Raw genomic sequence first — 20000 nt, 5'->3', positions numbered from 1 at the left:
CTGTCTCTCTCTTTTTTCTTCCCTCTCTCTCTCTCTCTTTTTCTCTCTCTTTTTCTCTCTCTCTTTCTCTCTCTTTCTCCCCCCTCTCTCTCTCTCTCTCTCTCTCTCGCTCTCTCTCTCTCTCTGTCTCTCTCTTTTCTCTTCCCTCTCTCTCTTTTTCTCTCTCTTTTTCTCTCTCTCTCTCTTTCTCTCTCTCTCTCTCTCTCTCTCTCTCTCTCTCTCTCTCTGTCTCTCTCTTTTCTCTCCTCTCTCTCTCTCTCTCTCTCTCTCTCGCCCTCTCTCCCTCCCTCTCTCTCTCTCTCTCTCTCTCTCTCTCGACCTCTCTCCCTCTCTCTCTCTCTCTCTCTCTCTCTCTCTCTCTCTTTCACTCACTCCCTTTCCCACCCGTCCGGAGAAGAGAAACCATCTGTGTGTGTTGTAATGCAGGTGCTTCCTTTCGATGACAACGTGTGTCTGCGGGAGCCGTGTCAGAACTACATGAAGTGCGTCTCGGTGCTTCGCTTCAACAGCTCTGCTCCCTTCATCTCCTCTCCCTCCGTCCTGTTCCGGCCCATCCACCCCATCGCCGGGCTGCGCTGTCGCTGCCCCGCAGGCTTCACTGGGGACTACTGTGAGACGGAGATCAACCTGTGTTACTCCAACCCTTGTTTCAACGGAGGGGTGTGCGCTCGCAGGGAAGGAGGCTACACCTGCATCTGCAGAGAGGACTACACCGGTAGACTACACAGTTAATGGGTGTTTTGTCGCTGTTCGTGGGTGCGGGGGTGAGGGCCGGGGGTTGGTTGGGGTGGTTTGTCTGATTGGCTGTGTCTGTGTGGTGTTTTGTTGTTGCTGTGTATGAAACGAGTGTGCTTGTCCCAGTGAGTAGTAGTATATCCTCACATTCACAGGAATGCAGGACTACACGTGGTTTCCCATCTCTGCTCGTGTCCCCTGGGAATAGCTGCAATACACTCTCAGGGTGGAAATGATGGAGAATAGATTTCATGCATATTTTAGAGGTGTTTCATGTCCTCTTTCATTCCAGATCAAAAAAAGCTTGAGGTGAGCCAGCACTTTTCTTTCATGAGTGAAGAGGAGAGAGAGAGAGAGAGAGAGAGAGAGAGAGAGAGAGAGAGAGAGAGAATGCAGCTATATCGTGGACTTTAGGGAAGTTGGAGACTTAGAGAGAGAGAGAGAGAGAGAGAGAGAGAGAGAGAGAGAGCGAGAGAGAGATCCCGGGGGATGAAGAAAGAGAATTGCAAAGATAAAGAGAAAATAGAGACTGATGGGAAATAGAGAGGAGGGTTTTGATGATTTTCTGTATCGCCTGTGATGGAATGAAGAGTCGCTGAGTTGTTTTCAAAGGACTGCAGACAACTAACACAGGCATTTAATATTGAGAGAGTGAAAGATGTCCAGGGAACTAATAAAAGATAGGGAGGAAGGACAGGATCTACTTGGGGTAGAGAGCGATAAAGGAGAGAGGGAGAGGAGTAACACGAGGACATAAAGGCAGGGAGAGGAGGTAAGATAGGAAGAAGGAGAAAGGGCATCTGAGGCAGAGAGAGCGGAGCCAGGCAGAGAAAGGGAGAGAAGGGGTAGGGTGTTGAGAGGGAAAGAGAGAGGTAAGGAGGCAGAGAGAGCGGAGCCAGGCAGAGAAAGGGAGAGAAGGGGTAGGGTGTTGAGAGGGAAAGAGAGAGGTAAGGAGGCAGAGAGAGCGGAGCCAGGCAGAGAAAGGGAGAGAAGGGGTAGGGTGTTGAGAGGGAAAGAGAGAGGTAAGGAGGCAGAGAGAGCGGAGCCAGGCAGAGAAAGGGAGAGAAGGGGTAGGGTGTTGAGAGGGAAAGAGAGAGGTAAGGAGGCAGAGAGAGCGGAGCCAGGCAGAGAAAGGGAGAGAAGGGGTAGGGTGTTGAGAGGGAAAGAGAGAGGTAAAGAGGCAGAGAGAGCGGAGCCAGGCAGAGAAAGGGAGAGAAGGGGTAGGGTGTTGAGAGGGAAAGAGAGAGGTAAGGAGGCAGAGCGAGCGGAGCCAGGCAGAGAAAGGGAGAGAAGGGGTAGGGTGTTGAGAGGGAAAGAGAGAGGTAAGGAGGCAGAGAGAGAAAGAAGGATGTAGAGAGAGAGAGTAGGGAAGGAGGTAGAGAAATGGATGGGGGGGAGGCAGAGAGAGACAGGGAGAAAGTGAGAGGGAAGGAGGTAGAGGGAGACAGAAGGACGGAGGTAGAGAGAGAGAGAGAGACTGCCTCTGTGTACCATGTGTGGTAGCAAAAGAAGGGGTAGGTTGAGGAGCCGTAGGGGGAGCGACCGCTTTGATGAATAAAACATCCTGTGAAGGAAGGGGTGTGAATGCATTAGTTGGAGAGAGAGAGAGAAAAGTAGATATACAGAGAGAATGCGAGGAATAGAACACAGGGGGGGAGATTCAAAGTAGAGCTCGGGAGAAACGGATCGATGCCAATAGGAAGATTGTTTTACGGATGTGCAGGAATAGGGATGAGGGAACGAGGGAGGAAGAGGGGAAGTCAGGATGGACTGGGGCGTGGGGAGAAGAAAATAGGGAGAGGAGAGGGGGGAGGAGAGCAGAAATAGTGCTCAGTTTTTCCGTGGAAAAGCGAGTTAGAGAGGCACCGATAGAATGGAGAGCGTAAGTGCAATATTTTCACCTTAGGGAGAGCAATTGTACAGTAATTGCTCTTTATCCGTGTACGTCTGTGGAGAACATGAATGTAGGAGCTGATCTCTGCTCCCTATCTTTCTCTGAGTGGGCCGTCAGTGTGTTGAGTGAGTGCAGATTTGTATAGTAGAGAATGATAGGAGGGTCAGCAAAGTGAAAATAATCTTCCCTTCTTTGCCGGGGTGGATGAAAGAGCCGATCTTAGCACTGGTCTGTCTGTCTGTCTGTCTGTCTGTCTGTCTGTCTGTCTGTCTGTCTGTCTGTCTGTCTCACCAGACAAATAATTAATGGTTATTAATGTCTGTTTATTTATTTTAATATTAATAAATCAGTGTGTGTGTGCTTGCGTGTGTGTGTGCGTGTGTGTGTGTGTGTGTGTGTGTGTGTGTGAGCGTGCATGTGTGAGAAAGATCGAGAGAAACATAATGTAATTTGGTGGTGGTGGTGTGTGTGTGTGTGTGTGTCCTGGGGGTGATTTGTAGTGTTGGTGTGTGTTTGGCAGGACCAGCTGGCAGTGAGTGCTGCTGCCTGGGGGTCCGGGGGAATAGAAACGAGGGAGGAGGGGGGGAGGGAGGAAAGAGGGGTGAAAGCCGTTTAAAACTCTTGATGCTTTTATGCGCAGAACCCTTGTTTTAACGCCTTACCCATCATACCGGGGGGTGCAGTCAGTCAGTTTGTGCGCGTGTCCATTCGTGCGTGAGGAAACATACAGGGCACTCTGCAGTCTCGGCCACAAAGCACAATTGTCTGGCTAGTGGTTGTTTTTTTTAAACCAGTGCCGGTGGCTGCATTCACCCCAGTAGAGCCTCGACGCTGAACACAAACACTGTGCCAACCCCGAGACAACATCAGGCCCGCCCGTACAAAAGACCTGCAGGTTTAACATGATCAGCATGTCTCCATGGACCTCAGCAGGCTTGGAGGAGCAGTGTGTCTGCAGTTGAAGGCAGCTCATCCCCACACTGTGTTCATGCACCAGCTCATTGTCAGTGAGAACGGCTGGAGCAGTCTATGGCTCTAGCTGGGATGTTGTATTCGCTGGTTCTGTTCATGGACGTATTAGGGTTGTATTTGTGCTTATTGTCCTTTGTTTCTGGTTTTATGCCTGTTGTATGGTCCATATAGTTGGGCTACAATGTGGACCACGCATACTTTAGGTTTCTGTATTTGCATTGATTGGGGCTGTAGTGTACAGTATTGTGTGTATGGTCTGTATGTATAGTAACCTGTGTCCCCCTCTCCTTCCCAGGCGAGCGGTGTGAGTGGGACAGGCGTCAGGGTCGCTGTGTCCCTGGGGTGTGTCGGAATGGGGGGACGTGCAGGGAGCTGTCTGGAGGGGGGTTCCGCTGTGAGTGCCCCGCAGGAGGGTGCGAGCGGCCCTACTGCACTGTCCCCGCACGCTCCTTCCCCCCCAAGTCCTTTGTCATGTTCCGAGGCCTCCGCCAGAGATTCCACCTCTCCATCTCTCTCACGTGAGGACTCAACATCTTTCTCTTTCTTTTCCCGTCGCCCTCTCTCTCTCTCTCTCTCTCTCTCTCTGTCTCTCCCTCTCTCTCACTGTCTCTCTCTCTCTGTCTCTCTCTCTCTCTCTCTCTCTCTGCCTCTCTCTCTCTGTCTCTCTCTCTCTCTCTCTCTCTCTCTCTCTCTCTCTCTCGCTCTCTCTCTCTGCCTCTCTCTCTCTCTCTCTCTCTCTCTCTCTTGTCTCTCTCTCTCTCTCTCTCTCTCTCGCTCTCTCTCTCTCACTCTCTCTCTCTGTCTCTTTGTTTTTCTCATCACTCTCTCTCTCTGTCTCTTTTGTTTTCTCATCACTCTCTCTCTCTGTCTCTTTGTTTTCTCATCACTCTCTCTCTCTCTGTCTCTTTGTTTTCTCATCACTCTCTCTCTCTGTCTCTTTGTTATCTCATCACTCTCTCTCTCTGTCTCTTTGTTTTCTCATCACTCTCTCTCTCTGTCTCTTTGTTTCTCATCACTCTCTCTCTCTGTCTCTTTGTTTCTCATCACTCTCTCTCTCTCTGTCTCTTTGTTTTCTCATCACTCTCTCTCTCTGTCTCTTTGTTTTCTCATCACTCTCTCTCTCTGTCTCTTTGTTTTCTCATCACTCTCTCTCTCTGTCTCTTTGTTTTCTCATCACTCTCTCTCTCTCTGTCTCTTTGTTTTCTCATCACTCTCTCTCTCTGTCTCTTTGTTTTCTCATCACTCTCTCTCTCTGTCTCTTTGTTTTCTCATCACTCTCTCTCTCTGTCTCTTTGTTTCTCATCACTCTCTCTCTCTGTGTCTCTTTGTTTTCTCATCACTCTCTCTTCTCTGTCTCTTTGTTTTCTCATCACTCTCTCTCTCTCTGTCTTTGTTTTCTCATCACTCTCTCTCTCTGTCTCTTTGTTTTCTCATCACTCTCTCTCTCTGTCTCTTTGTTTTCTCATCACTCTCTCTCTCTGTCTCTTTGTTTTCTCATCACTCTCTCTCTCTGTGTCTCTTTGTTTTCTCATCACTCTCTCTCTCTGTCTCTTTGTTTTCTCATCTCTCTCTCTCTCTCTCTCTCTCTGCCCCTCTCTCTCTGTCTCTGTCTCTCTCTCTCTCTCTCTCTCTCTCTCTCTCTCTGCCTCTCTCTCTCTCTCTCTCTCTCTCTGTCTCTCTCTCTCTCTCTCTCTCTCTCTCGCTCTCTCTCTCTCACTCTCTCCTCTGTCTCTTTGTTTTCTCAGCACTCTCTCTCTCTCTCTGTCTCTTTGTTTTCTCATCACTCTCTCTCTCTGTCTCTTTGTTTTCTCATCACTCTCTCTCTCTCTGTCTCTTTGTTTTCTCATCACTCTCTCTCTCTGTCTCTATTGTTTTCTCATCACTCTCTCTCTCTGTGTCTCTTTGTTTTGTCATCACTCTCTCTCTCTGTGTCTCTTTGTTTTCTCATCACTCTCTCTCTCTCTCTGTCTCTTTGTTTTCTCATCACTCTCTCTCTCTCTGTCTCTTTGTTTTCTCTCACTCTCTCTCTCTGTCTCTTTGTTTTCTCATCACTCTCTCTCTCTCTGTCTCTTTGTTTTCTCATCACTCTCTCTCTCTGTCTCTTTGTTTTCTCATCACTCTCTCTCTCTCTCTGTCTCTTTGTTTTCTCATCACTCTCTCTCCCTGTCTCTCTGTTTTCTCATCACTCTCTCTCTCTGTCTCTTTGTTTTCTCATCACTCTCTCTCTGTCTCTTTGTTTTCTCATCACTCTCTCTCTCTGTCTCTTTGTTTTCTCATCACTCTCTCTCTCTCTGTCTCTTTGTTTTCTCATCACTCTCTCTCCCTGTCTCTCTGTTTTCTCATCACTCTCTCTCCCTGTCTCTCTGTTTTCTCATCACTCTCTCTCCCTGTCTCTCTGTTTTCTCGTCACTCTCTCTCTCTCTGTCTCTTTGTTTTCTCATCACTCTCTCTCTCTCTGTCTCTTTGTTTTCTCATCACTCTCTCTCCCTGTCTCTCTGTTTTCTCATCACTCTCTCTCCCTGTCTCTTTGTTTCTCATCACTCTCTCTCCCTGTCTCTCTGTTTTCTCATCACTCTCTCTCCCTGTCTCTCTGTTTTCTCATCACTCTCTCTCCCTGTCTCTCTGTTTTCTCATCACTCTCTCTCTCTCTGTCTCTCTGTTTTCTCATCACTCTCTCTCTCTGTCTCTTTGTTTTCTCATCACTCTCTCTCTCTGTCTCTCTGTTTTCTCATCACTCTCTCTCTCTCTGTCTCTTTGTTTTCTCATCACTCTCTCTCTGTCTCTTTGTTTTCCATCAGTCTTTATAGCCTTTTTAGCAGCTTTTCTCCAATTCCTGCTCTTTCTTTCATCTGTCGTTTTGGCCCCACTTGGGACCTGTCCTGGCCCCTTGGCGTGTTCTGATTGGTCAGAGGGTGGTTGCTAGGGAGAAGTGGTCATAAATGTGATTTACATTGGATTCATTTAGGCGACGCTCTTATCCAGCGACTTACAGTAGCGAGCGCGGACACTTTCGTACTTGTTCGTACTGATCTCAGGTGTAACTAAATCGTATGACTCAGAGGTCCACTGGAACGGATATTTTATCATATACTACTATTATATACGACTATTATATACTACTATTATATACTACTATTATATACTACTATTATATACTACTATTATATACTACTATATTCTAGCACACACTCATATAGCCTTGCAGTAGAGATTTGCAGTGGAGTGACACTTACAGTCTTATACGGTACCACGTGTAGAGCACAGTGTAGTAGAGCTTACACACCGGGGGGGGGGGGGGGGGGCTGACACCACATCATCCCTGTTAACATAAAAAGCCTAGTATTTCACCCATGCAAATGGACAAGAAGTCTGGTTTGGGGTCTGGCCTGGTTCCTGGGGTGGATGTGCGAGGGATGGCTTTAACTCACAGCGCCCTGGCATGGCGGTGGTGTGTTACAGCTTCGCCACCCTGGAGAACAGTGGCCTCCTCTTCTACAACGGACGCTTCAACGAGAAACACGACTTCCTGGCTCTGGAGATCCTGGAGGGCCAGGTGGTGCTCAAGTACTCCACAGGTGGGTGTATATATGTGTGTGTGTGTGTGTGTCCAATCTGTATAATGGTAGGTGAAACCCTGGTTTTGAGTGTGACCTCTGACCTATCTGTCCCCAGGTGAATCGTCCACTCAGGTGAGCCCCTTTCTACCTGGGGGCGTAGCCGATGGCAACTGGCACACTGTCCACATCCACTACTACAACAAGGTGAATCTCAGTGTGTGTGTGTGTGTGTGTGTGTGTGTGTGTGTGTGGTGTGTGTGTGTGTGTGTCTGTGTCTCTGCTGCACATACCATGCACTTGTTTACATTTTCTTCGCTTCTCCACTTTCTGTCAGCCCTGCGAGTCCCCCCCCCCCCCCCCCCCCCCGCCATCTTAGTCCAGGCGCAGTGGCCGCGTTCCTTCGTGTGTCAAGCTGTCGTCCCCCTTTCTCAAATCAAATCAAATCATTCTGAGCCTAGACCAACAGCGAAGCGCTCGCTTCCCAACAACGCCGAGAGAAACGTAGAAAAAATAATAGAGCAAACAATAACACAAGGAATAAATACACACAGGAATGCAAAACCAAGTTAAGATCAGAAAATAAAATACAAACACACAATATAGCAGAATTGGTCAGGAGGTGGTGAAAAGGCTCCTCTCCCCTGCAGCGCCGTCGTAGACACCTCCGACAACACACTCGTCTGTGTACTGTGTTTATATCTCTGTTGTTTCAGCACAAGCAGCAAGAGTACAGCAGGGTGTTTTGGGGTGTGTGTGTGTGTGTGTTCTGTGTGTGTGTGTGTTATATTTCACTGTCCCTGTCTTTGCCCCAGCCCAAGCGCAGTGTGAGCGGGGAGGCTCAGGGTCCGTCTGATGAGAAGGTGGCGGTGGTCAGTGTGGATGACTGTGACACAGCCGTGTCGCTGCGCTTCGGAACACAGCTCGGCAACTACAGCTGTGCTGCTCAGGGCAAGCAGACCAGCTCCAAGAAGTGAGTCTCTCTCTCTCTCTCTCTCTCTCTCTCTCTCTCTCTCTCTCTCTCTCTCTCTCTCTCTCTCTCTCTCTCTCTCTCTCTCTCTCATACACACACAGACACACAGACACACACACGTACAGTGGGGCAAAAAAGTATTTAGTCAGCCACCAATGTGCAAGTTCTCCCATTAAAAAAGATGAGAGAGCCTGTAATTTTCATCATAGGTACACTTCAACTATGACAGACAAAATGAGAAAAAAAAATCCAGAAAATCATTTTTAATGAATTTATTTGCAAATTATGGTGGAAAATAAATATTTGGTCACCTACAAACAAGCAAGATTTCTGGCTCTCACAGACCTGTAACTTCTTCTTTAAGAGGTTCCTCTGTCCTCCACTCGTTACCCGTATTAATGGCACCTGTTTGAACTTGTTATCAGTATAAAAGACACCTGTCCACAACCTCAAACAGTCTCAAACTGTGACTGTATGCGTCACTTGCAAGTCAGTGTCAGGGTGAACCATTCAGCATTGCCACTTAAGCCTCTTCTTCCTGTCTAGACTTGACAAGTCACCACATCACTGCTGCTGTGCTCTGTAAGTCCTGAGGAAAGTACAAGGGCAACATCTAATAATGCTGTGCTCTTCTCTTCCATCTGTCTGTCTGTCTGTCTCTCTCTCACTCACTCTCTATCTGTCTGTCTGTTCTCTCTCTCTCTCTCTCTCTCTCTCTCTCTCTCTCTCTCTCTCTCTGTGTCTCTCTCTCTCTGTCTCTCTCTCTCTCTGTCTCTCTCTCTTTGTCTCTTTGTCTCTCTCTCTCTCTCTCTCTCTCTCTCTCTCTCTCTGTGTCTCTCTCACTCTCTGTGTCTCTCTCACTCTCTCTCTGTCTCTCTCTCTCTCACTCTCTGTGTCTCTCTCACTCTCTCTGTCTCTCTCTCTCTCTCCCTCTCTCTCTCTCTCTCTCTCTCTCTCTCTCTCTCTCTCTCTCTCTCTCTCTCTCTCTCTCTCTCTCTCCATTTCTCCTCCTCAGATCTCTTGATCTCACCGGTCCCTTGTTTTTGGGCGGAGTGCCCAACACGCCAGATAATTTTCCGTTCCACACCCGAGAGTTTATCGGCTGTATGAAAGACCTCCACATCGACAACAGTCTTTTGGACCTGGCTGGATACATCGCTAACAACGGAACCCTACCCGGTCTGTATGGTTGTTCCACACTGTGAGGTCATTCCTAACATTCACCTCATTAAAGTGTCATCTTAGTCATGCATTGCTGAAGTGAAAATGCTACTGAAGTGGAAATTAGGATTCACCTCTGATGTACAGGAAGCTTGTTTAACGTGGTTGTCTTCTCCGGTTCTGATAGGCTGCAGTGCCAAGTCGCCCTTCTGTAAATCCAACCCGTGTCAGAATGGAGGAACTTGCCGAGTGAGTTGGGAGACATTCTCATGTGACTGCCCCCTAGGTTTTGGAGGGAAGGACTGCAGCCATGGTGAGAAACACACTGAAACTTATCGAGATTCCTTAAAAACATGCCACTTCGATGCAGCTATGACCATAATTGACTTTTTCGTAGCAGGTTAGGAGAATTAACCTAGCAGGTTAGGAGAATTAACCTAGCAGGTTAGGAGAATTAACCTAGCAGGTTAGGATAATTAACCTAGCCGGTTAGGAGAATTAACCTAGCAGGTTAGGAGAATTAACCTAGAAGGAAGGTTAGGAGAATTAACCTAGCAGGTTAGGAGAATTAGGTCAAGAAAAGGGTTCGGTTTACCTAAAATGCTCTCCTTATCTGCTCTGAAAAGTCACTTCCGGTCGTAGCTCAACCAAAGTCCCGATATGTATCCAGTATAGGCTTTTCTCACATATGATAATAATGGTTGGAACGGAGCGAATGGAATGGCATCAAACACACAGAAACCATGTGCTTGATGTATTTGATGCCATTCCAATGATTCCACTCCAGGCGTCACCACAAGCCCGTCCTCCCGAATTGAGGTGCCACCAACCTCCTGTGATGAACACCTACAGTACACTCACACATCTCACTGACTCTAGTCCTTCTCCCCCCCCCCCCCCCCCCCTAAAGTGATGCCCCACCCACATCGTTTCCTGGGAAACAGTGCCCTCTGGTGGGACCTGAAGAATGACGTGACCATCTCCACTCCCTGGTACCTGGGGCTGGTGTTTAGGACGCGGGCCAGGGAGGGCACCCTGCTGCAGGCACAGGCCGGACAGTACACCAGCCTGGTCTTCCAGGTCTCTACACGCCTGTGCTGCCTTACATGCACTAGTTTATCTCTGTCTGTCTGTCTGTCTGTCTGTCTGTCTGTCTGTCTGTCTGCCTGTCTGCCTGCTTGCCTGCCTGCCTGCCTGTCTGTCCGCCTGTCCGTCTGTCCGTCCATCTGTCCATCTGTCCGTCTGTCCGTCTGTCTGCCTGTCTGTCCGTCTGTCCGCCTGTCTGTCCGTCCGTCTGTCCGTCTGTCCGCCTGTCCGTCCATCTGTCCGTCTGTCCGTCTGTCTGCCTGTCTGTCCGTCTGTCTGTCCATCTGTCTGCCTGTCTGTCCGTCTGTCCGCCTGTCCGTCAGTTTATGTTGTAGTAATACCAACCTGCAGGGGGGACTCCAAACCATGCTATGTTAATACAGTGTGTGCATCTACATGTGGGTCACTCTGTGTATTCACCAATGTACCTGTGTTGCCGTGGCAGCTGGTGAGTGGTCAGCTGGTGTTCTCAGTGACCAAGGGGTCGACGCGGCCAGTGCGTCTGCGTCTGGACCAGGTGCAGGTGAGCGACGGGCGCTGGCACGACCTGCAGCTGGAGCTCCGAGACGTCCGCAGCGGGAGGGAGACGCGCTACGTGGCTACTGTCCGCCTCGACTTCGGCCTCTTCCAGGTGAGAGTCCCACATTGTCCATACTCACTGCTCTGAAATCAGATTTAATGGGTGAGGCTTCATTTGGGGGAGGGGTAAACTGATCCTGGGTCTGCGCCTAAGGGTGACACAACAAGGCCCTATCGCTCTTTGTAATCCTGTAGGTCATTAATCCCAACATCCAATTCTAAAGCCAGTGTACTGGCTCTCTGCCTGGCTATGCTCTGTCTGCCCACTGCTGGTATTAAAACCTGGGTTTTGTAAATATTGACTACAATGTACCACCCCACACACACACTTTTTGCGCTCTTTTATGAGCTCTCCTGTGCTCGTCACTTGCCTTCTATCGAATCATTTTGTGTCTGTCACTCTTTCTATCCCTGAACCTGTCCAGTCCTTTCTGTCTATTCTGTTCTTTTCTCCCACTTATTCAGTCTTTTCTCCCTCTCTTTCTCTAACTACATCTAGGTGTAAGCACTGACTGTCATTCTGAATAAGAGCGTCTGTAAACGGACTGACTGATCTCTTCTCCCTCTCATCCCTCTCTCTCTCTCTCTCTCTCTCTCTCTCTCCCTCTCTCTCTCTCTCTCTCTCTCTCTCTCTCTCTCTCCCTCTCTCTCTCATCCCTCTCTCATCCCTCTCTCTCTCATCTCTCTCTCTCTCTCTCTCTCTCTCTCTCCCCCTCTTTATCTTCATCACTCTCTCTCTCTCTCTCTCTCACTCTCTCTCTCTCACTGTCTCTCTCTCTCTCTCTCTCTCTCTCTCTCTCTCTCACTCTCTCTCTCTCACTGTCTCCCTCTCTCTCTCTCTCTCTCTCTCCCTCTCTATTTATCTCTCTCTCTTCCCTGTCTCCCAGGGCACAGTGATAGTGGGGAATGAGATCCATGGGCTGAAGGTGAAACACCTTCATGTAGGCGGAGTCCTGGGCTCGGGGGAGGTGCAGAATGGGATACGGGGCTGCGTCCAGGTATCTTAACCACTGTCCAGAATTATTTTTGGGACTCTTATAGACTTTTTGTGTTAGCATGTATGGTATAATGGTCTATGCTCTTACAAGATTCTGTTTGACACCCATTTCGTCTGTGTTGTCAGGGGGTTCGTTTGGGGGTACGACCGGACGCCCCGCTCCTGCCCCGCCCCTCCAAGGCTGTCAAAGTGGAGACGGGCTGTAGCGTTGGCAACCCCTGTGTCTCCTCCCCCTGCCCGCCCTACAGCCGCTGTAGTGATGATTGGGAACGCCACACCTGTCTCTGCGAACCAGGTAAGATACTTCAAGAGGGAGTTTGTGAGCCTGTGGAGTCTGTGTCTGTGCAGGCATTTGGCATTTGTGAAAGGACCTCATTTAATCCCTCTGTCGGCAAATTGTACAAAACTACAAAGTGAGACGACTTAAAAGGGAAAGAACATTTGCTAGAAGGTGTGATGAAGAAAGAGCGGGGGGGGGGGGGGTGGGAGAACAAGAGAGGGAGAGAGTGAGAGAGGAAGCAATGAGCGCCGTGGGGGGGGGAGGAAATGGAGAAGCTCAGAAATCCCTTCAGCGCCATCCAACACAAACGACCCCTCCCTGTTTGTGCAGTGTGGCAACAAAGAGATATAGTCAAACACAGTGCACACGCAAGTGGGTTTGTCGGAGATGGCTGAGACGGCGCTGCTGTGGATACGTACCGCAGCGATGGCTTTCATTAGCCAAATGAGCATTAAAGATCCAAACAGGCCAATGGGTGTCAGGGAAGACAAATCAAAGTTTTATCATACCAGAGGTGCTCTGAATAATTCCCTCTCATCTTTGGCTGTGAGCCAGTGTGACGGCAGTACGGTGGCACTGCAACGCCTGTTGAATTAGCTCAATGCCTCCGGCTCAGAACATTTACAGCACTGTTCACACGCTATGTACTATACAGACACACACACGCACGCACACACGCACACACGCTCACACACACACGCACGCACGCACGCATGCATGCACGCGCACCCACTCACTCACTCACTCACACACACGCACACGCACACGCTCACTCACACACACACACACACATACGCTCACACACACACGCACGCACGCACGCACGCATGCACGCGCACTCACTCACTCACTCACACACACGTACACGCACACGCTCACTCACGCACACACACACACACACACGCTCACACACACACACGCACGCACGCACGCGCACTCACTCACACACACACACACGCACACGCACACGCTCACTCACACACACACACACACACAGGGCACTGACACAAGGACATCTGCTGTCAGCGTGGTGCTGTGTGAGGCGGCTAGTGTGTGTGAATGTGTGTGTGTGTGTTTGCCTGTTTCCGTGTTACCATGCACAGGATAATTAGGCGCAATAAAAATGTGTTTCTTTCGACAGATTCAGTTGTATCGACCTAGAGCCACTGTGATGGCTGGGGTAAAAGCTACACCTCCGTAGTCAGAGAACACGTGAACCATTTCCCAAAATGCAGGCTTTAAGACTCCAGTAGCTTCCCGCCGCCAGGACAGTGTCATTGTGTGCACGTTGACCAAGGCCAACGTCTTCGTCTTTTGTCCGTTTCTTACATGGTCTTATCCTTACATGGTCGAGTTCAAGGACGTGGTGTAATAGGCGCAGGAGTCTTTGCCAGGGACTTATTTTTGAAGAAGCACTCACCTGGTTCTATGGGGAGATTCTTTTCCGCTCTTCTATCTGGTGTACAAAAAAAATGGTGTCAGAAGAGCTCTATTGGGACGATGGCCGCTTAATATTGACTTCCTTGATGCACTGATATCGTCAGAAATATCAGTGCCTAGAAAACAAACAGTGAAACACCATGGATTTTGTGGGCTGTATGTATGGCTCTGTGGTTCTGCTGTTGGTTTTCTATAGGTTTCTATAGCGAGGGCTATGGTCTGTAAACGCTATGTCTGTTTTGTGTGAAAGCCATTGTTGCGTGTACAATCCATAAATGCACGAATGTCCAGAGCTTTCTGCCTGTTTTAGGCTTCAATGGTTCTTTTCAAAGGACTGTTTTTTTTGTATTAAGATGTGGGTGTGTTCTAGGTTTATAACGCCTGTGTGTGTGTTCCCATGGTAATGACTGTGTGTGTGTGTGTGTGTGTGTGTGTGTGGTAGGTTTCTATGGTAAGGGCTGCAAAGACGCGTGCCAGCTGAACCCATGTGAGAACAATGCCCAGTGCCACAGGAAGCCCAGCTCATCCCACGGATACATCTGCGACTGTGGAGACAACCACTACGGACAGTATTGTCAGCACAGGTCAGTCTGTCAACCGTACATACAACTATAGATCAACCATACTACAGCAACTATTCATCAACCATGGGGCAACTGTAGATCAACCCCAACGGCCGGTAATGTCAGCACAGGTCAGTGAGTCAACCTCACATCAACTATAAATCAACTAGCTGTTAACGTAGTATTATACACCTGTGACTTGTGGAGACGTTCAGTGACGGAGGCCCGGCAGTATGACCGAACTCCAAATGCCTCTCTGTGTTTCTAATGTTCGCAACGGTACACCGCAGCAGAGCCTGAGGCTGAAGCAGTGTTCGGCGGTGCTCTGCTCTGTCAAAGTGGCGTTTGTTGTCCGCCCCCCCCCCCCCCCCCCCACACACATATGCCCTAATCCACAGGAGAGGATAAGAGAAGACTTACGTTTATCTGTGATGATAAAACACAGTGTATATATCTGTGACCCGGGCATCACCCCCCCCGCCCCCATGTGAAATCCCTCCCAGCTTTCGGTGTCAAATCTTTCCTCTGCCCCATTCCCTTTGATCCAGGTACTGTGATGTGCTCTGGGATGTACACTGTGGCCTGTATAGCAGACTGAAAAGAACTGACACTTTTAAAGGCCCAATGCAGCTGTTTTGTCGCAATATCCAATATTAACCGTTTAAGTATCTCATTGTGACTGTTGTCAATTCAAATGGTTATTAAAAAGAAACCAAAATAACTTCTTTTAGCGAAGAGCAATTTCTCAAATAAGAATTTTGCTAGGACTGTCTGGGAGTGGCCTGAGTGGGGAGGGGAAACGGAAAACGGACTGTTATTGGCAGAGAGGTTAGGAACTCTCTTTCTTATTGGTCTATTGACTAATTTACCGCATGGTGATGTCACCAGACAGGCCAAAACCCTGTCTGATCAAAACAGGCTGAAATTCCAGGCGCTTTTCAAACAGCTCTTTCACTGATATAAACGCAACATGCAACAAGTTGAACTCTTCTACTGAGTTACAGTTCATACAAGGAAATCAGTCAATTGAAATGATTTCATTAGGTCCTAATCTATGGATTTCACATGACTGGGCAGGGGCGCAGCCATGGGCTCCCACCCACAGGCGAGCCATGCCCAGCCGATCAGAATTAGTTTTTTCCAACAAAAGGGCATTGTTACAGACAGAAGTAGTCCTCAGTTTCATCAGCTGTCCGGGTGGCTGGTCTCAGAAGATTCCGCAGTTGAAGAAGCCGGATGTGGAGGTCCTGGACATTTTAGAGTGGCCTTTTATTGTCCCCAGCACAATGTGCACCTGTGTAATGATCATGCTGTTTAATCAGCTTCTTGATATGCCACACCTGTCAGGTGGATGGATTATCGTGGCAAAGTATAAATGCTCACTCACAGGGATGTAAACACATTTGTGCACAACAGTTTTTGAGAAATAAGCTTTTTGTGCGAATGGAACATTTCTGGGATCTTTTATTTCAGCTCATGAAACCAACACTTTACATGTTGCATTTATATTTTTGTTCAATATCTATACAAAACACAGGAAAATAAATTTTTTTTGACTGCATGTGTGTGTGTTTCACTGTGTGTTTGTGTGTTTTACTGTATGTGTGTTTGTGCGTGTGTGCGGTGTGTGTGTATAGGATTGACCACCAATGTCCACGTGGTTGGTGGGGCTCTCCAACATGTGGGCCCTGCCACTGTGACGCCAGTAAAGGATTGGACCCCGACTGCAACAAGACCAGCGGCCAATGCCACTGCAAGGTGACTTGCTCGCTGTGGCACACACACTCGCTCATATCAGCAGTAACTACTCGTACTGATAATCAACTCATATCGTAACCCCCCCCCCCCAGGCACTGATCCATGCTCTTACATGCCCCGGCAGTCCTGTCATCGGCCTTACCTATTGTTTTCTAATCAACTCTGAGCTGTAACCCCGGCCTAACCCGTAATCCCTGTTCGTGACCTTAATCTCTAATCCTTGATACTGATCCTAGCTCTAAGCCGACGATGTTGTCAAACAAGCACTATTTTAAGAGGCCTCATCAGCAGCTTCCTCTTGTTAATCTGAACGCACCCCATTAGCCTTTAACACTCTTAACGCCAACAGACACCCCCTTATCCATCATACCCCCTCCCCACAGCGAGCCCATCTTACATCCTTTCTCAAGAACAGGAGAGAAGCACGTGTCGTTGACGTTCAGTAGTACCCTGTCTTTAACTGTAGTTTTCCATGTGTTTTTCTTCACATAATTCAAGTGATGAATTGCTCTTTTACGCAATTGTACGTGCTTACGTGCTGGTATTCCGAAATGCTCGCCTGACAATATTTTTATCTGTCTTTTTTTGTGTTTGTCTGTCCCACGTCTCTGTGTGTCTCCCTCTTTCTCTCTTTTCTGTGTGATACAAATGTGTGTGTATGTTTGTGCGTTTCTGTGTTTGTCTGTCTGTGGTCTATGTAAATGTGTATGTAAATGTTTATGTAAATGAATATGTAAATATCTATGTAAATGTCTATGCCTGTATATGTCTGTGACTTTGCTTTGTCTGTCCTTTGTGTCCATTTGGATGTGCTTGTCTTTGGTCTGAATGTGTGTGTCTGTGCGTATCTGTGGCCTGTTTGTCTCTATCTCCGTCTGTGTGTGTCTATCTCTTTGTGTGTGTGTGTGTGTGTCTTTATGTGTGTGTCTCTGTCTGTGTGTCGGTGTGTCTATCTATCTGTCTGTGTGTGTGTGTGTGTCTGTCTGTCTCTTTGTGTATATATATATATGTGTGTGTGTGTGTGTGTCTGTCTCTCTGTGTGTATATATATCTGTGTGTGTGTGTGTCTGTCTCTCTGTGTGTATATATATCTGTGTGTGTGTCTGTCTCTCTGTGTGTATATATTTGTGTGTGTGTGTGTGTGTGTGTGTGTGTCTGTCTGTCTCTCTGTGTATATATATATGTGTGTGTGTCTGTCTCTCTGTGTGTATATATTTGTGTGTGTGTGTGTGTGTGTCTGTCTGTCTGTCTCTCTGTGTATATATATCTGTGTGTGTGTGTCAGGAGTTCCACTACCGCCCACGAGGCAGTGAATCCTGCCTGCCGTGTGACTGCTACCCTGTGGGCTCCTTCTCCCGGTCATGTGACCCAGAGAGTGGCCAGTGCCCGTGTCGGGCTGGCGTGATTGGTCGACAGTGCAACATGTGCGACAACCCCTTTGCCGAGGTCACACAGACGGGCTGCGATGGTAAGACAGAGCGTTTCCTCTCCTCCTTACCTGTGATCCTCTCTCTCTCTCTTCCTCCCATGTCTCCTCTCACATCTTCTCTGTGCTTCCTGGTTCTCGGATTCCCTTATTCCTCTCGATGATATTGAGTATACTAACACTCTGTTTGCCCCCCCCCCCCCCCTCTCTCTGTGTTAGTCATTTATGACGGCTGTCCTAAGAGCATCACCCAGGGGATCTGGTGGCCCAGGACTAAGTTCAACCTGCCAGCAGCCGTACCTTGTCCTAAAGGATCTGTGGGTCAGTCCCTCAACCTTCTCCACATTCACTGTAGTTAACTGGATATCTGTAGATAGTATCATTCCTGAGTCTTCCAAAGAAGGAAAGAAGGAAAGATGAGAGAGTGGGACACCCCATTCCTTTGAAAGCTAGTATAGTGTTTGAAAGTACCCCCACCCACTGTTGTTTTTTAGTGTTGTGGATCTGTTATACAGGTATCAGTATGTACAGTATCTGACTGTGTCTGTTCTCTCCAGGTGCTGCTGTCAGACACTGTGATGTGGAAAGGGGCTGGCTGGAGCCGGATCTCTACAACTGTACCTCTCCTCCCTTTGTGGAGCTCAATGCAGCGGTACAAATACTCTGCTACCCAATTGCTAATACTGATCGGAACTGTAAATGATGGAATGGTGTCTAATAAAGTGTGTGTGTGTGTGTGTGTGTGTGTGTGTGTAGCTGGAGTCGGTGGAGCGGAACGAGACAGAGCTCAGCACCATTATCGAGAAGAAACTGGCCCACCAGCTCCGTGATGTCACTGAAGCCACACCACGTCTCTATGGCAATGACATTCAGATTGCAGAGCGGCTACTGTCCCGCCTGTTGACCTTTGAGAGTCTGCAGACAGGCTTCGGCCTGACCGCCACCCAGGACGCACACTTCAACGAGGTAAGGGTTGCCCGGCAACGTGCCCGTAAAGCACGTCAGTCGAGTTTGGAAAATTTAGTTTTATTGGTCTGTCTGTCTGTCTGTCTGTCTCTGTGTGTGTGTGTGTTTTAGGATCTGAATCTGATCTACTCTCATATGATGTGTCTCCACCTCACCAACTGTGCAATTAACATGGTCTACTTCGCCTTTTTTCTCCCTTTATCTCAAACTCCCCCCCCCCCCCCCCCCCCTGTCTCCAGAATCTTCTGCGGGGCTGCAGTGCGGTGCTGGGTCCAGACAGTGCAGGGTTGTGGCGGGCCCAGAGCCAGGTCCAGGGAGGGGCAGGGGGGCTGGCTGACCTGCTGGAGCAGTATGCCCAGACGCTGGCCCAGAACATGAAGCTCACCTACCTGAACCCAGTGGCCCTGGTTGCCCCCAACATCGGTGAGTCACCGCCCCCAGGGAGCAACAGGCTGCTGTCTTTCCCTTTGTATGTGGTGTGCTCAGTACATTGTGTCAAGTAAGGTCTAACTCTCTGGATTGAGTGGTTGTTCCTTGTTTATTTGCAAGGTCAAGTAGTCAATCCATGCAAGGTCAAGTAGTCAATCCATGCAAGGTCAAGTAGTCAATCCATGCAAGGTCAAGTAGTCAATCCATGCAAGGTCAAGTAGTCAAATCCATGCAAGGTCAAGTAGTCAATCCATGCAAGGTCAAGTAGTCAATCCATGCAAGGTCAAGTAGTCAATCCATGCAAGGTCAAGTAGTCAATCCATGCATGGTCAAGTAGTCAATCCATGCAAGGTCAAGTAGTCAATCCATGCAAGGTCAAGTAGTCAATCCATGCAAGGTCAAGTAGTCAATCCATGCAAGGTCAAGTAGTCAATCCATGCAAGGTCAAGTAGTCAATCCATGCAAGGTCAAGTAGTCAATCCATGCAAGGTCAAGTAGTCAATCCATGTAAGGTCAAGTAGTCAATCCGTGCAAGGTCAAGTAGTCAATCCATGCAAGGTCAAGTAGTCAATCCATGCCAGGTCAAGTAGTCAATCCATGCAAGGTCAAGTAGTCAATCCATGCAAGGTCAAGTAGTCAATCCATGCCAGGTCAAGTAGTCAATCCATGCCAGGTCAAGTAGTCAATCCATGCAAGGTCAAGTAGTCAATCCATGTAAGGTCAAGTAGTCAATCCATGCAAGGTCAAGTAGTCAATCCATGCAAGGTCAAGTAGTCAATCCATGCCAGGTCAAGTAGTCAATCCATGCAAGGTCAAGTAGTCAATCCATGCAAGGTCAAGTAGTCAATCCATGCCAGGTCAAGTAGTCAATCCATGCCAGGTCAAGTAGTCAATCCATGCAAGGTCAAGTAGTCAATCCATGCCAGGTCAAGTAGTCAAACCATGCAAGGTCAAGTAGTCAATCCATGCTAGGTCAAGTAGTCAATCCATGCCAGGTCAAGTAGGCCGCCTAGTCCATTTTCTGTGTAAAAAAGTAAGCGAAAATCCTGTGAACTACAGTGTGTCTACATCTAAGTTCTGGTTTTGGCAGGAACAACTAAGTATCCACAACAAGTGTAAAAACCGTACACTAATGACAGACGACTGACTTTGACTTGAATTATTGTTTGACATATTTTTGCCAATGC

At 48.4% G+C, this 20000-nt stretch overlaps 1 protein-coding gene across 2 annotated transcripts in view; it reads left to right on the top strand.

Moving 5' to 3' along the window:
- LOC110531177 (cadherin EGF LAG seven-pass G-type receptor 3) overlaps positions 1-20000 on the top strand; it is a 53402-nt gene that overhangs the window by 19613 nt on the left and 13789 nt on the right. For both annotated transcript variants that reach the window (XR_016483278.1, XM_036987990.2), the window contains exons 3-20: positions 427-715; positions 3897-4119; positions 7061-7176; positions 7274-7362; positions 7971-8128; positions 9144-9307; positions 9477-9602; positions 10200-10369; positions 10821-11006; positions 11842-11952; positions 12078-12246; positions 14114-14255; positions 15872-15992; positions 17277-17460; positions 17638-17739; positions 17976-18070; positions 18175-18384; positions 18624-18807. Coding sequence is in view for 1 of the 2 variants with exons in the window: in XM_036987990.2 (XP_036843885.2) it covers positions 427-715; positions 3897-4119; positions 7061-7176; positions 7274-7362; positions 7971-8128; positions 9144-9307; positions 9477-9602; positions 10200-10369; positions 10821-11006; positions 11842-11952; positions 12078-12246; positions 14114-14255; positions 15872-15992; positions 17277-17460; positions 17638-17739; positions 17976-18070; positions 18175-18384; positions 18624-18807 (2839 nt within the window). In the remaining variant the exon portion in view is untranslated. The remainder of the gene's footprint in view (positions 1-426; positions 716-3896; positions 4120-7060; positions 7177-7273; positions 7363-7970; positions 8129-9143; positions 9308-9476; positions 9603-10199; positions 10370-10820; positions 11007-11841; positions 11953-12077; positions 12247-14113; positions 14256-15871; positions 15993-17276; positions 17461-17637; positions 17740-17975; positions 18071-18174; positions 18385-18623; positions 18808-20000) is intronic.

Source organism: Oncorhynchus mykiss, chromosome 9 (assembly GCF_057628025.1).
Source record: "Oncorhynchus mykiss isolate SJ-2025 chromosome 9, ASM5762802v1, whole genome shotgun sequence".
NCBI lineage: Eukaryota > Metazoa > Chordata > Actinopteri > Salmoniformes > Salmonidae > Oncorhynchus > Oncorhynchus mykiss.
The sequence above is the reverse complement of the archived record's forward strand: the minus strand, read 5'-3'. Positions and strand labels throughout refer to the sequence as shown.